Source organism: Dreissena polymorpha, chromosome 7, assembly GCF_020536995.1.
Source record: "Dreissena polymorpha isolate Duluth1 chromosome 7, UMN_Dpol_1.0, whole genome shotgun sequence".
In the NCBI taxonomy this organism is placed as follows: Eukaryota; Metazoa; Mollusca; class Bivalvia; order Myida; family Dreissenidae; genus Dreissena; species Dreissena polymorpha.
The window spans coordinates 1195254-1211127 of record NC_068361.1 but is presented as its reverse complement, the minus strand read 5'-3'; the positions used below and the strand labels follow the sequence as shown (position 1 = coordinate 1211127).

The following is a 15874-nucleotide window of genomic DNA, read 5'->3' as shown; positions in this document are numbered from 1 at the left end:
TAGAAACAATATTAATGTACAATCAATGGCCAAATAAAATACATGATTGTCTTTGAGTGTTTATAATCGGGATTGCTTAACCTTCATCATTTGATTCTCCACAAAGATCACATATTTTCGCGACACCAAGAAAATTGTGTCATGCCATCTTTTAAATGAACCTCACATGACTGTCTTTACACAGGTAATGAAAGAGTATAAAAATATAAACAAACATATGTTAAGATCATTTAAAAATGTACTGTGAAGTATATCATTCAACAAAATTTACGCAATTCTGTTTTATCATATATTTTCGTGGATGGTTAAATTATACATTTTTTCAATCTATTCTTTCAATACTTTAAATGTTGCAGCTTTTTAGGTCATCATATTCTTAATAAAAAATTAATCGACAAAATGGCCATGTGATCATAAAAATTATTGATTAACTGGTATTGTGTGTTTCGTTTTCAGCAATATTTTCCAACATGAAATTTGCTGTGCAGTGTGTTCGGGGGAAAGGTGCCAGACTTGGTACTCTGACAGATCTAGGTTGCCATAGTAACCTGACCTTAGAAACACCAATGTGTATGCTGTATACAAGAGGAGGTACAGCAATTTAGTTTTTGTTTTTAAAGAGATCAGGGACAGATATATGGACAAGTTGCAATAATTCAACTCTCAGCTTTATAACCCAATGAGAGGTGCCATAGCAAAATTTATCAAAGGCTCTGGGAGTCCATTTATATGGACTAATATATGGACCCCCCTTTAATAGTTTTAATAGTTCAACAATCAAATTTATAGCCCAAAGGGTTGCTGAGAGTTGCAATGCCCTATCTTTTGTCCTAAGGTGCAAAATTTGATCATCACTGAAAATGCAAAGGAACACTGATACTGCAAAAACTTACCAATGTTTATCTGTCTAAAGCACAAACTCATGCAAATGGTGCCATTAAAGCAAGAAATAAATGCTTGTTATTTACTATGTTCTTCTTTCCTACACTCTATCCACCATATTGGAAAACTGTCATAATTAGGGCTGTCACGATTCACCGGTATACCGGTATATCGCGGTGCATGTCGTGAAAAAAATCGCACCGCGGTACGGCGTTGCCGCACCGGTTTTTTTAATATTATTATATTAGCACATATATAAATACATTACATAATTATTTTGATATAGATATCGTTTTGAAAACTGTAGAAGCGATTCAAAAGGGCTAAATAAATAATCCGTTAATATCCAGGTCAAGCAAGCGCTTCCACTGGTAGATGTTTAACTTTCACGTTTAAAATACGGCAATGTATGAGTCCGTACCTTTTTTTGAATTTGGGTTAGATTTCCTTTGCAAATAAGTTCATAATTATCCAAAAGATGTTTACTCTATTTCTTATTTTCTTTCTTTAGAATATCGATCGTTCAAAGCATGGCACTTCCAAATCATGTTATCTTAAGATTATGAATAAGTCGAGGAAGAATCAGAACGCTACGGATTTTCAATACTGGGCCTGCTGACTCCGCATTTTAAACATGCCCTTGAAGCGTTCGATTTACACAGGTCGTAGTCACAGCTATTGTAAACAACATGGCGGACATTTTAGAAAAAGACGCGAATAACAATAACAATAACAATGACTACTTCTATCAAGTTTATTACAGTTTCTTTTACAGTTTCAAGTCATACTATGATACCCGTGTTTTCTGATTATTGTGTTTAATAAAGTTTGTAAACTGTTTTCTTTACAGATACATATTCTGTAAAATATCGCGGTACGTACCGCGATACAGTGTTGCTGTACCACGATATACCGCGGTACGCTCACGGCGTATCGTGACAGCCCTAGTCATAATGTTGCCAACTAGAAGTGTCGCTATTGGTTAGGTCCCAGTAAACCAATCTTTTGCACATCGTGGTATTTGATGTAGCCTAAGTCGATAAGGATGTAAAATAATTACACTGTTCCAAATTTCAAAAATAAAAATGTCATGATGAATAGTGTGTTGAAACATCGTTGTGATTTCTAAGTTGCATACAAAGTGTTACATCAGTAGGCTGCCATTAAAGTAAATTTAATGTGTTTAGAAGATTATTCATCGCTTTCCGTAAGGCGTAACAAAAATAATTGTTTGTTTCCGGTGGCCACTTGGAATACACAGTCAGTTGATCTTGTCGTCTGCCAACAATATAGCGGCCGATGACAAACGTCGTATTTAAAGATTAACAAATCAAAAGAAGCGTTCCAATAAATAAATTATTTCTAAGCTGATTACTTAACACCTTTCTCCCGACTATCGATCTGAACTAAAGGATGATAATTAAATAATTAGTTCTATTTCGACGATGTTACACCTTTTTGCCGATTATCGTTTGAAATTAAAAGGTGATAATTAAGTTGTTTTTTACCCACAAAAATGCTATTGTAAAGCACTATGTCAACCAAATTGTATATTTGCTAGGTTTTGCAATGTCTGCAGTCAAACGATATGCACATTTTATTTAATGTGGCAAACGCGTACAATTTTCGGACTGTCGTTTTCGGATACATTATTTTTCGTCGATTATAATTTATTTTTGAAGTTCTTTATAGAAGAAATAGAATGACGAATGCATATGCGGTGATACGGACGGTGTGGTTTATAATATTTTAAAATACAATTGGAAAGACTCTAAGAAAGAACAATTAGTAAGGGCTTTGGATGGGGTGGGGGATCTGCCCTTTATTCCTGTTGGATTCCTGCGGCTGCGGTTTCAAGACCCCCGGCCTAATTTTCAGGATTTCAAATTTGGATCAATCGACACCCCTATTAAATGTACTCTATAAAATAACTTATGTTTGCACTTTGACAAGTACCATACTAATTATTTCTATATTGAAAAATGTATGTTACATTATGATATGTGATATGCCTTTGTTGTCATTAAAAGAAATATAAACAAGTTGATAGTAAATGTATATATAATTATTTCAAAACCAGTTTTCGTGCATCGAAAAACAAAAACCTGGTTGGCTCAAAGAAATTTTGGGAGAGCGCTAGCCCTGGTAGATAGACCCCACGACACCAGTACATAATATAATTTGAAAATGTGGTCCTTTGGAAGCATAAACAGCATCCAAAAAATATAATAGCACACCCAGTTTGATTGGGTCTTTTAATGGTGATAATGTTACATGCAACACCACTCGCGTCCCCCTAGCATGGCTTTTTGGCTATTTAATATATAATAAATTATAAATAATATAGTATATACTCCATGATCCCAAAGGAACAGAAAGTATAACAACACTGAATCCCTATAGACACTGAGGGTCAAGCTTACTGCGACTTTAGTTATGCCTTTTATTGGTCATAAAATGGACTACTGTGAAATCATTTATGTTCGCCAGCACGAAATTTATTACCGACCAATTGACGAATTCAAGATCCTAACGAACAATTATGTCCCATATTTGAACAAATTAAGACTGATTACCAAAGGCATGAGGCACTAAAAACCAACGTAATCCACGCAAAATGTGCAGCTTCATGAGATACACATGCATGCCAAATATCAAGTTGCTATCTTCAATATTGGAAAAGTTATGGCCAATGTTAAAGTTTTCGGACGGACAGACGCCATATATTTGACATTTGACTACAGTATTAAAGCCGTTGCCAGAAGTCAACAATAAACTCGGAAATAAGGAAAGCAACAAATGCAAAATTAATGAACAGCAAGCTTTTATTTCATTAAAGCATTTAAATGAAGCCATATAGCATTACATACATCATCAAATTTATTGTACATACAGTTGTACACAAAAAAATGAGAAGAAGATGCACCATGTATGACATTTTCTAAAAAAAAATATTTTTAAAAATAAAATTATTTGCCTACCTACCTACCCTAATTTTTTAGGCCATGTCAGTGGAAACAAACATATTTTTTTGTTAGGCCTAATTGGTAACGAACAACATCTGTTAAGTGATGTGCATGGAATCTCTGCCCAGATCTGTGATTGTGTTTATGAAGAGGTGCATATGGGAGTACGTTTAAATGGACTAGCCCTACATGCATTTTGCTTTACAAAAAATAAAGAGTTATTTAATAGAACTGAAAAGTGTGTAGATTTTTATATAGAACAAGAGAAAGAACGTTCATTATGAGCCCCGCTTTATACATAAGCGTACACTTTGTGCCTTAACTTGATATAAGCTAAGAGGAGACTTTATTGAAACAAAAAATACAATGAAAGCGGAAAGTGTCGTCCCTGATTATACTTTACTTTAGCAAAGGCTAATCTGGGACGATACTTTCTGAACATGCATTAAATCCAGGGTTTTTTTTGGTCCGATTTTATAGCCGCAATTCGGCTATGTTCCCAATCCCAAAAAGTATACTTTTTTCCCAAAATGTGGCAAAAAATTCCTAATTTCCAAAAAAAAAAAAATTTTTTTTTTTTTTTTAGAAAGAAGTGTCTAATGCGTATTTTATCTCAATTGTATTTCAATTTCATCTAACAAAGTATTATATGATTTTGTTCTTTTAATTTGAATGATTATAAAGAGTTATATCAATTTTAAATTAGTATTTCCCTAATCAGTGGACTTTTCATTTGGAATAAAAAGGCTAATGAATTTATTTTCCTAATTTCATGAAAATGCCGATAAAATTCCCAATTCCAAAGCCATGGGCTATCTTCCCAAAAAATGGAAAAAAAACTGAAATCCCCTTTTCTCAGAGCATGTCTCATATATATATATATTGAGTCTTACTCTGTTCAGGCAGTGCTCCTTACCTTGGCATTGATGTTCTTCAGAGAGTTCAAGGAACACCAGCTGTTGTCCACATGCCACTTAATATGTTGTATGTATCAAAAAGTAGTCATTAAGAATGGAATAAATTAAACTGTATGAAATGTGCATTGTTCCAATTGTTCTGCTGCTTTTAGATCCTTTTGTGCTTGCCATAATGTGAAGTATACATTATCAAACTGATCAATATTCTTGTTATTTGTGACTTTGTGGTGTTATTCATTTGTTCTTAAAGTTGTTTAGATAGATTTATGTGCGTGCCAGTGTTAGCAGATTTAGCATTACCAAAAGTTTTAAAGTAACCTAAATTCTAAAAAAAAAAAATTATTTTGTATGATAAAAAACTTGAAAAGTTGGTCTGTTCTAAAATAGATTTCATTGTTGTGTTATTTAATCTGTTAGGTCTTTAGCAGCAGATCAGTTTTCATGTTGTTTGTTTCAGGGCGCAATTTCAAGAAGTCATTGCGGGTTTCCAGGCAGGCATGGGAAAGTTCTCTGCCCTTGGCAACCAGTTGCTCTACGCTTCGTCACATGACCCAGCATCCGAAACCAAGTCGGGAAAGAATGACAAGCACAGTATCGGTGTCTGGGGTCGAGGTGGGAAAGTTCAGGTCGAGGCTTGTTCATTTGTCTTGTACCATAAGATTTACATTTAAAAAAAAAAAATCAAATCAGAGCACTTTTGGCTTTATTTTGCTTGTGCTTGTACGGATTTTAATGAAACATCATTATATGGTATCTTTTTTATCTAGAAACTGTTGATATTCATACAAATCTTAGATTTATCACCTGCTATACCCCGTTTCCCATGTAATACAACCATTACATATTTTTTTTTATTGCACATGTGATATACAACATTTTTAAGCGTTTTCATTGGCTTATATAGTTTTCGTTTATTAACCAATCGCATTTTGTTATTTTGCTGAAATGACGTTGCAACGTCAAATGACGTCACGAAATGTAAACAACATTCTGGATTTAACATTATGTTTGCGTTAATATTTATTTAATTTGCTCATTTAAAAGCATGCGATTTAAAAGATCTGACACTTGTTGTAATATCATACCATATTTTATTAAACTCGTCCAAGAAATTCGTTAGTAAGCTCGCCAAAGGCTCGGTTACTAACAAAATTCCTGAGCTTGTTAAATAAAATATGGTATGATATGACAACTCGTGCCAGATCCTATATTTATTAAATAAATTCTGTGATCAATTAAGTCCAACATCAAGGCAAATTCGTATAGTGGTTACCTATGAGAACAGGAAGATGCTTTTTTTTTTAAGTCTTTAAGAAAGTGGTCACATGGGCTTTTAACTGCAATTTTGTTTCAGGACTATATTTTGAGAACGCTTTGACATGCTTTTGGGTAAAGTTGTTTTATGGGATGAAAAAGAGACATATTTTGATTTTGAGCTCACCAGGTCAAATGTCAAAGTCATTAATATGCTGATCTCTTGTGAGGAATTGTTCTTCACGTCAAAGGTCAAGGTCACAGGAGCATGTAACAGGCAGTTAGTTTCCACACAATATATTGAGAACGCTTACGATCATGCCGATTGGTGTGGTGGTTATTGGGTGGAAAGAAAAAGGCCTATTAAGTTTGAGGTAATCAGATCAAAATCACAGGGGCCTGTATTTAAATAATAATTTTCGAATCAAGAGATCAGTTCAAGGTTAAAGTGACAATTTTTGGGGAAGTTCGGAGCATTTAAACTAACTCTTAATGTTCAAGCAATTTTATTTAGTCGCCATATTCATGCGTATATATATCAGTTGTTCTGTGTCATGCTTTAAGTCGTCTTATTTTCATCCCCTGAGCCTCACTGGATACACTTTTTAAAATATTTTCTTTCTAGTTGGACCCTGAGGGGTTTGTGAAATTACAAGAGGCCGTCCAGCCAGACTGGTTTCAGAGCATGGCAGACGGGGATACAGACCAGTCTAGCACGAGCAAGCGATGCAAGAAGGCTGTTGACAGAACGCTCTTCTTCCTTGACGAGACTCTGGACCGATGGAAAAAGTCAGAGGTGAGCAGAATTTAATGGGTTTATTTGTTTTGTACATTTTTATGCTCCCCCAAAATAAAAAAAGCATATAGTCGCCGCTTTGTCTGTCGGTGTGTGCGTTTGTCAATCTGTCCGTCCGTCCGTGCACAATTTTTGTCCCGGCTATTTCTCAGCAACTAATGACCGGAATTCATTTAAACTTTATGGGAAGCTTCACTACCAAGAGGAAATGTGCATATTATCAGCGGGTTCTGGTCGGATGACTTTTCACAGAGTTATGGCCCTTTGAAATTTTCTATAAAAAAAATATTGTCCCCCCCAACTATTGTGCCCTCAAGACATTTCCTTTTATCTGAATATATAGTGCAATATTGTGACAAAAAAAAACTTTGGGGAGAATCACCCGTCTCCGACGGTTTCTTGTTATATAGAGGCGTACAAATTAGCTGAAGTTCAAATACATTGTTGGGCAGCCATGGGCCTTTAGATTTTCTTAGAAACTTAAATGTCTTCTATTTAATATGTTTTGTAGGAACAATTATGTATGGCTTACTGATCTTGCTTTTGGTCATGCGACCTGACAGGGTAGTGTTGGCAAATATTTTGCTGCATATTAAAAGGAATAAATACAACATATGAACCCTATGGTTTATAACGAAGTGTCAACCTCAGCGAGTTTATATGATGATAGATCTTCTCTGTAAAAAGAATTCTTATCACAGAAACTTCAGAAGAGCTGTATGTTTGGCAGTATAGTGGGAGGATTTGATGCCCGCGAACGCAAGAGATGCACCCTGGAGACAGTGGCAAGAAATTTAGATGGTAGGTTTGCAAAATTATGTGATCATTTTCTTGGAATTTAAATGCTGTCCAACACACAGTTATGGTATGTGTAGTTAGGTACTGTTCTTAATCAAATTGATGAGATGTTTATGTTTTGTTGAGATGTTTATGTTTTGTTAATAGAAAATGTTGTTTTCTTGTTGTTGTTTCAAAATGTGAATCAATAACCTATCTTGCTGATTTTTATAGGGGCCCTTTCACGTTTTGGTAAATTGACAAAATTAAAAAAAGATGTTTCAGATTCGCAAATATTTGTTTTAGTTATGATATTTGTGAGGAAGCAGTGATAAAGAACATTTACCATGCTCTAAAATATACATTATATACATCTTTTGATGATTTAAAAACCTTAAAATTATAAAGTGTTGCAAAGCAAAAACGATTGAATAATTTGGAGAGTTTTGTCGTTGTCGTTATATTGTGTGATACTACGAGGATTGCTTATATAAGGTTAAAATACATATCTTAATGTGTAAGTACGGATAGCTGAGTGGTCAAAGCGGTAGACTTTTTACTCCAGTACTCCAGGAGACAGCGGTACAAGTCCAGTGGAGGGTTACTTTTATGTCCCCCACCACTTTAGTGGGGAACATATTGTTTTTGCCCTGTCTGCAGGTCTGTTGGTTTGGTCAAACTTTAACATTTGCCATAATTTTTGCAATATTGAAGATAGCAACTTCATATTTGGCATGCATGTGTATCTCATGGAGCTGCACATTTTGAGTGGTGGAAGGTCAAGGTCATCCTTCAAGGTCAAAGGTAAAAAAAATGTCAAAGCAGCACAGAAGAGGACATAGTGTTTCTGACAAACACATTTCTTGTTTAATTGTATTCTTGTTGTTTTTTTACTGGAGCCTTTTAGATCCAATGTTTACATTTATCAATATGAAGCATTTAATGGCAAACTTCAATACTTGCCAAAATCTGTGAAAAGGCCCCTTTAATACCCTGCATGCTTTGTATTGCATCTTCAAAGGTGGTGATCCCAGTTTTGATCATTTTATGTTTATAGTTGGTATTCTGTTATAAAAGTATGAGGGAAAGAATTTATCTCCTGATATATTTTATGGAGTTTCATAATTTGCTATATTATATAACAAATCATAGCTTAATTTTGCTATACATAAGACAAAACATGTACAAAATTAAACTTCAATTACATTTTTATACCCCCTTCCAAGAAGAGGGGGTAGAGTAGACTCTGCCAATACCGGACTCTCCGAATACCGGAACTCTACCGATTCCAAACGGTCGGGCCAGTCCCGTATTTTTTCCTTCTATTTCTTTGTTAAAAAATGTTGAATAAACCGAACTCTCTGAAAACCAGAAACTGAACGGATATCTCCGTGAAATTGGTCATTTTCAACGTAAAATACATCAATTACACCAGACGGTCCAAATTCTCAAGATGCCCGAGGCGTAAAAATTACAATACCTTGTCAGCACAGCGCGGACAGTGTCACACATTTTTCTTGCGCAATTATTGATAACCGGATTAAACATACCATAAAGGTGTCAAGTCGTTACTGCGCTAAAGAAGTCTGATTAAATAATGTAAAACAAACTGTGAATGTCTATAATAGAAGCGCGGTAACACCAAAAAGTGAATGACTCAATCGTTTTATGAAGCTTATGATTAACAATTTAATTACAAAATTAATGCATGCCGTTGCGACGATCACTTTCTTGTGATCTGCTGGGGTAGTTTAAAAGATCTTATAGCCATGTTGTAACGCTTAAATGGAAAATAATTATGACGCTGTTCTTTTGTGTGTGTGTGTGTGTGTGTATGTTTTGTGAAATGTGTTATGTCTTGAATAATAAATCGTGTGTCCACAACAATCGTATATGTGTCGTTATTCGTCAAAATTGTGTTTGAGGTTTAATCAATTCAGAGCTATTTATAGCTAACTCGAACACGACTCACTCGCCTATATGACAAATGTCACGTACGTACATGTATAAAGCATCACGCTTACTTTGGGATTAATCAAAACAAGTCGGTATGGAATGTTTTTTTGCTTTTAATGGAATAAAACACATTTTTATGTCCCCCACTATAGTAGTGGGGGACATATTGTTTTTGCCCTGTCTGTTGGTCTGTTGGTTTGTTTGTGCCAACTTTAACATTTTGCAATAACTTTTGCTATATTGAATATAGCAACTTGATATTTGGCATGCATGTGTATCTCATGGAGCTGCACATTTTGAGTGGTGAAGGGTCAAGGTCAAGGTCATCCTTCAAGGTCAAATGTCATATAGGGAGAACATTGTGTTTCACAAACACATCTTTTTTGAACAATGCTTTAAACATAAACATTACATGAGTACAGTTATCACATGGTACATAAATGTATATGGTTTGTTTTTTTCTTATATGATTTTGAACACAATGCATACAATGTATATTTCGGCAATATGCATACTCTTGGTAAACCGGAACTCTCTGAAAACCGGACAATCAGGCCTGTCCCCAGAGAGTCTACTGTATATTGTTTTGCATATGTCGGTCGGTCTGTCGGTCTGTCCTCCGAACGGTTTCAGGATGATAACGCCTTTGATCACGACTCGCAGATGACCCCTATTGATTTTCAGGTCACTAGGTCAAAGGTCAAGGTCACAGTGACTCGACACAGTTAAATGGTTTCCGGATCATAACTCAAAAACGCTTAAACCTAGGATCACGAAACTTCATAGGTACATTAATCATGACTCGCAGATGACCCCTATTGATTTTCAGGTCACTAGGTCAAAGGTCACGGTTACTCGACACAGTAAAATGGTTTCCGGATGATAACTCAAGAAAGCTTATGCCTAGGATCATGAAACTTCATAGGTACATTGATCATGACTGGCAGATGACACCTATTAATGTTCAGATCACTAGGTCAAAGGTCTAGGTCACAGTGACTCGAAACAGTAAAATGGTTTCCTGATGATAACTCAAGAATAATTAGGCCTAGGATCATGAAACTTCATAGGTACATTGATCATGACTCGCAGATGACCCCTATTGATTTTCAGGTCACTAGGTCAAAGGTCAAGGTCACAGTGACTCAACACAGTAAAATGGTTTCTGGATGATAACTCAAGAACGCTTACGCCTAGGATCATGAAACTTCATAGGTACATAGATCATGACTGGCAGATGACGCCTATTGATTTTCAGGTCACTAGGTCAAAGGTCACGGTGACTTGAACCAGTAAAATGGTTTAAGGATGATAACTCAACAACACTTACGCCTAGGAACATGAAACTTCATAGGTACATTGATCATGACTCGCACATGACCCCTATTGATTTTCAGGTCACTAGGTCAAATGTAAAGGTCACAGTGACAAAAAAAGTATTCACAAAATGGCTGCCACTACAACTGACAGCCCATATGGGGGGCATCCATGTTTTACAAACAGCCCTTGTTATGAAAGCTTTTAAAAAGGAAATGCAAATAACATATGGGATAGCATTGAAGACAAATGTTTATTAAACAAGGCTTTTAAAACCTATACCACAAGCCATGGTGAGGTTCATGCTGTTTTTAACAAGATAATATTTGGCCAGTTCAGTTATCACATCTGGGGTAAAAATATTTAAACAATTCAAATTTACATTACGACGCATGAATCTAATGTATATTACAGGCTATGTCATAGAGAGCTTCCACCAAGATGGACTCGGCACAGCCTCGTTATAGAAAATGTTGGCTTAATGCATGTGCGTAAACTATCATCCCAGATTAGCCTGTGCAGTCCACACACCATTATGGCATCATTATGGCATTAATGGAAGTCTCTTCTAAACAAAAATTTAGTGTACACAGAAAGTGTTGTCCCTGATTTCACAGGCTTATTTGAGATGACACTTTACCCACATGCATTTAGCCCAGTTTTCCCATAATTAGACTCAATAGTCTTTGCAATATCAAATGTATATTACAGGCTACGTCATAGAGGGATTCCACCACTATGGACCTAGCACAGAAACGTTTGATCTCCATGGAATAGCTGACCTGATCCAGTCAATCATGGTAGGTTTGTTTAAAATTAATTTTAGTTTTTAACTTACTATTGGTTTGATATCCTGGATCCAGGATTCGTCAAAAATGTGTCTACTTCCGTCTAGCTAATTTTAAAAGGACTTATGTCATTTGCCACATTCGTATAAAATGGCTCACATTACACACATAACCATACTTTTTCAGTCCAATCTTCATACATAGTGTCTTTTATAGCAATAACAATCGGCATGTACTCGTAGTAATTAATGTCTAATAATTGTCTGTGAACAATCATTAACAAAGTGTCTACAAAACAGGTATTAATATATGTTATTTCATGTGTTTTCAGTGCCATCTTCCAGAAGACAAACCCAGGGTGATGCACGCAGTCTGGAGACCAGATGCAGTCCTGCAGGCTGTACAGCTGGGAGTGGACATCTTTGACAGCTCATATCCTTTGTTATCCCTTATATTGCATGCTGTTATCAGGGAAAGCTGGGCTTAATGCATGTGTGTAAAGTGACGTCCCTTTACATTTTCTGCTTTTATGGAATTTTTCGTGTAAAGGTCTCCTCTATACAATCCAGTGTTGGCAGCAAGTTTTGTCCCTGTATAGCCTATGCAGACTGCACAGGTTTATCTGGGCAGAGACTTTGTACGTATGCAGTATGCCCAGTTTTCCCAGAACATCGCTTATTTAGAATGCCCGTTCAACTATTATTTTGTATAATGTAATTATGCCCCCCTTCGAAGAAGAGGGGGTATATTGTTTTGCACATGGCGGTCCGTCCACCAGATGGTTTCCGGATGATAACTCAAGAACACTTAGGCCTAGGATCATGAAACTTCATAGGTACATTGATCATGACTGGCAGATGACCCCTATTGATTTTCAGGTCACTAGGTCAAAGGTCAAGGTCACAGTGACTAGAAATAGTAAATAGTAGTATCATCAGGAAACCATTTTACTATTTCGGGTCACCGTGACCTTGACCTTTGACCTAGTGACCTGAAAATCAATAGGGGTCATCTGCCAGTCATTATCAATCTACCTATGAAGTTTCATGATTCTAGGCATAAGCGTTCTTGAGTTATCATCCGGAAACCATTTTACTATTTCAGGTCACTGTGACCTTGACCTTTGACCTAGTGACCTGAACATTAATAGGTGTCATCTGCGAGTCATGATAAAATCTACCTATCAAGTTTCATGATCCTAGGCATAAGCGTTATTGAGTTATCATCCGGAAACCATTTTACTATTTCGGGTCACCGTGACCTTGACCTTTGACCTAGTGACCTCAAAATCAATAGGGGTCATCTGCGAGTCATGATCAATGTGTCTATGAAGTTTCATGATCCTAGGCCCAAGCGTTCTTGAGTTATCATCCGGAAACTACCTGGTGGACGGACCGACTGACAGACCGACCGACATGAGCAAAGCAATATACCCCCTCTTCTTCGAAGGGGGGCATAAATAATTGTATAATAAGTTTTTTACACATTTTATATAAATTCATAAATATTTGACAAAATCTTGCATACCCACTTTAATATGTAAAATTATTTGAAACTATAAAAGCAATCATTTAGTTGATATATACATATTTACATGAGCAGTTCAAAATTCTCATCTTTAACTAAATGAACCTACCCATACATTATTACCGAGAGGGGACTGGCTTTAGTCTTGGACTACAACTACAACACGCCATTGGACGAGAGGCCTACACAGAGGGAAACAACTGGACCCACCATAGATCTCAATGAGAAGAGGTACATACTTTCATTATATTGTAGTTTTGTGTCATTTTATGAATCTTCCCTAACATTAGAGAAAATTTGCGTATTTTTTAAGACTGAATGTAGAGTTTGTAGAATATCTTTCAAAATTAACAAAGTCTTTCTGGTATTATCGTACTTTTGTATTCTTAAATAATAATGGAAGAATCAGGTCTTAAATAAAGTCAAAATAATCCATTTAAACACGTTACTTTTGTTTCATTATTTTGTTTAGATATTAAACAGGTTTTGGCCATAGTAGTATCAATGTAAACAAAAACATATGAAGTGACATCAACGTCATACAGTAACAATACATTGTTTGGCGAATATATATATAAGACTAGTAATAAGACTCACTGATATGAGTAACCCAAATATTATGACTACAAAGTTAGCTTGAGTACATAGATAGTATTGTCTTCCAAATGCAAATATTGATTAAAATCTGTAACACTATTAAATGATTTACACTCACCTTTAACTTCAGTTTAATCCAACTATTTTTAGCTTGATTGCGTGGAAAGCCTAAGGCTTATTTGAAACACTCTCAAGTTTGTTTCCTGGGACTAAACCAGTACATGTACTTGGTGTCCATGGGGGGAAATCTAAAGAACGCTACGGCAGTGGGTATTGAACTCTTGACATCCCAATTGCAAGACACATATCCACTACACCACTGCACAGACCCTTTTGTTTTTTGGAATAAGCTTCAGTACGCTGCTGCAGAAATTTCATAGGTGTAACAGTGACAGAAAAGCTTAGTTCAACTTCACCAGCATTCCTGTTAAACATACAATTCTAAGTAAACCATTTACCGAAAGTTTGTTAACAACTTCAGCCCAATGCTGGCTTCTCTAACATACACATTTGAGTAACGGAAAAGTATATATCAATAAACTAGCATTTCTCTTTGAAATACAATCCTTATGATTTGTTCGCTCCAGGTTTGTCGATGACTTCAGTCCACTTCTTGCTGAATGCACGTGTTATACATGCAAGAACTACTCCAGAGCCTATGTAAACCATCTCTTGAACACTGGTGAACTGCTTGGACGTATACTACTCATCATGTAAGGATGGCAGTATTTGAGATGCGCTCTGGGTAAACGGGGCTTAATGCATAAGCTTCAAGTGTCATCCCAGATTAGCCTGTGCATTCCAGGCAGGCTAATCAGGGAAGTCACTTTCAGCTTGCTTTTTAAAAATTTTGTTTAAAGTAGGTCATTTCTAAATGAAAATTCAGTGTGTAGATGGAAAGTGTTGTAGGTGATTAGCCTGTACGGTTTGCGCAGGCTAATAAGGGATGATACTTTGCGCACATGCATTAGGTACAGTTTTCTCAGTATGAGGGCTATACATACAAGTACATGTAGCAGCAAATTCTGACATGTTATTTGAATGAAAGGTCACACTATTGAGAGCATTTTAAGATAAATTGAGGGCAAAACAGAGTTTGAATAATAAATTTGGAGATCTTTTATGTATCCAATACATACACAAAATATTGTACTAATTAACTTAAGTGTTATTTTAGGATTTCACATAGTACATCAGATATTGAGGTTTAAAGAAGATAACATATATGTACTGTTCATTATGTTTATTTTATTTGAACATTTTACTGCATTTGAAAATATTTACTAATTTTAAGTTATTCCACTTCAGGCACAACTTCGAACAGTACTTTGGCTTCTTCGCTAGCATACGACATGCAATGGCAGAGAACAAGTTTGAACAACTACAACAACTAGTGAATGAACAGACAGGCACAACTTGATTAAAATGTTGACTTGTGAACTCAGTTAAAGAATTATGAAAGTGATGAAGAGTTCTTAAATATCTATTATTGGGTGCGATCATAGTAGACCGGTTCTATCCACGGCATTTGATAGTGAAAACATACATAATTATACTATGTACATATTTGTATCCTGGTGATATCATTTATTGTTTGATGTGGGTCTCTTTAAAATTAAATTATGTCTTGTAAAGAGTGTTTTCGACTCCATGTTTAGTATACTGATATTAAAGGTGAACGTAAAGAATATATCCCCCTTAACTGTATGCATGTTTTAAAAACATTGTTGCCTCTTCAAGCAACATATGAGAAAGAAGTTGATACTAAAAAAATCAAGCTCATGGCTGCAAAAATAGCATACAGTATTTGGATTTACATGTTTATTAAATCAATTACCACTACTAATTTTCCAGGGCTCCCTCTGGCTCAAAATTTTCTTTAGACAAATTTACTGTAAAACACAGAAATTCTTCACATTATAACTGGGGTTTTAGGGGTTTTATGAACAAAAAATTGTAGCAAAATGTAAATTTCTTGAGCCAAATTTGTTAATGTGTAGCCATTGATTTCGTGCAGCCTCTTGAAGTGTTTTAGTAGATTAAATATTAATTGCTACATTGTATATAAATATTTCTCAAATTTGAAAATTTAAGTGT

The 15874-nt window shown here is 35.6% G+C and overlaps 1 protein-coding gene across 1 annotated transcript; it reads left to right on the top strand.

The window, feature by feature from the left end:
* The first annotated feature begins 21 nt into the window (after positions 1–21).
* LOC127840165 (queuine tRNA-ribosyltransferase accessory subunit 2-like) lies at positions 22–15411 on the top strand. Its single transcript, XM_052368662.1, has 11 exons — positions 22–184; positions 457–591; positions 4751–4832; positions 5223–5391; positions 6645–6815; positions 7517–7616; positions 11577–11665; positions 11985–12085; positions 13286–13411; positions 14365–14490; positions 15086–15411. Exons 2-11 carry the CDS (start codon positions 471–473, stop codon positions 15195–15197), a joined length of 1197 nt encoding a protein of 398 aa, XP_052224622.1. The 5' UTR covers positions 22–184; positions 457–470; the 3' UTR covers positions 15198–15411.
* The last annotated feature ends 463 nt before the right edge of the window (positions 15412–15874 follow it).

Excerpts from the sequence above, each read along its gene's own strand:
- LOC127840165 (XM_052368662.1), top strand. The coding sequence starts at position 471 with ATGAAATTTGCTGTGCAGTGTGTTCGGGGGAAAGGTGCCAGACTTGGT. Across the intron at positions 5,392-6,644 it reads GTCGAGGTGGGAAAGTTCAG|TTGGACCCTGAGGGGTTTGT; the intron begins GTCGAGGCTTGT and ends TTTTCTTTCTAG. Across the intron at positions 7,617-11,576 it reads AGTGGCAAGAAATTTAGATG|GCTACGTCATAGAGGGATTC; the intron begins GTAGGTTTGCAA and ends TGTATATTACAG.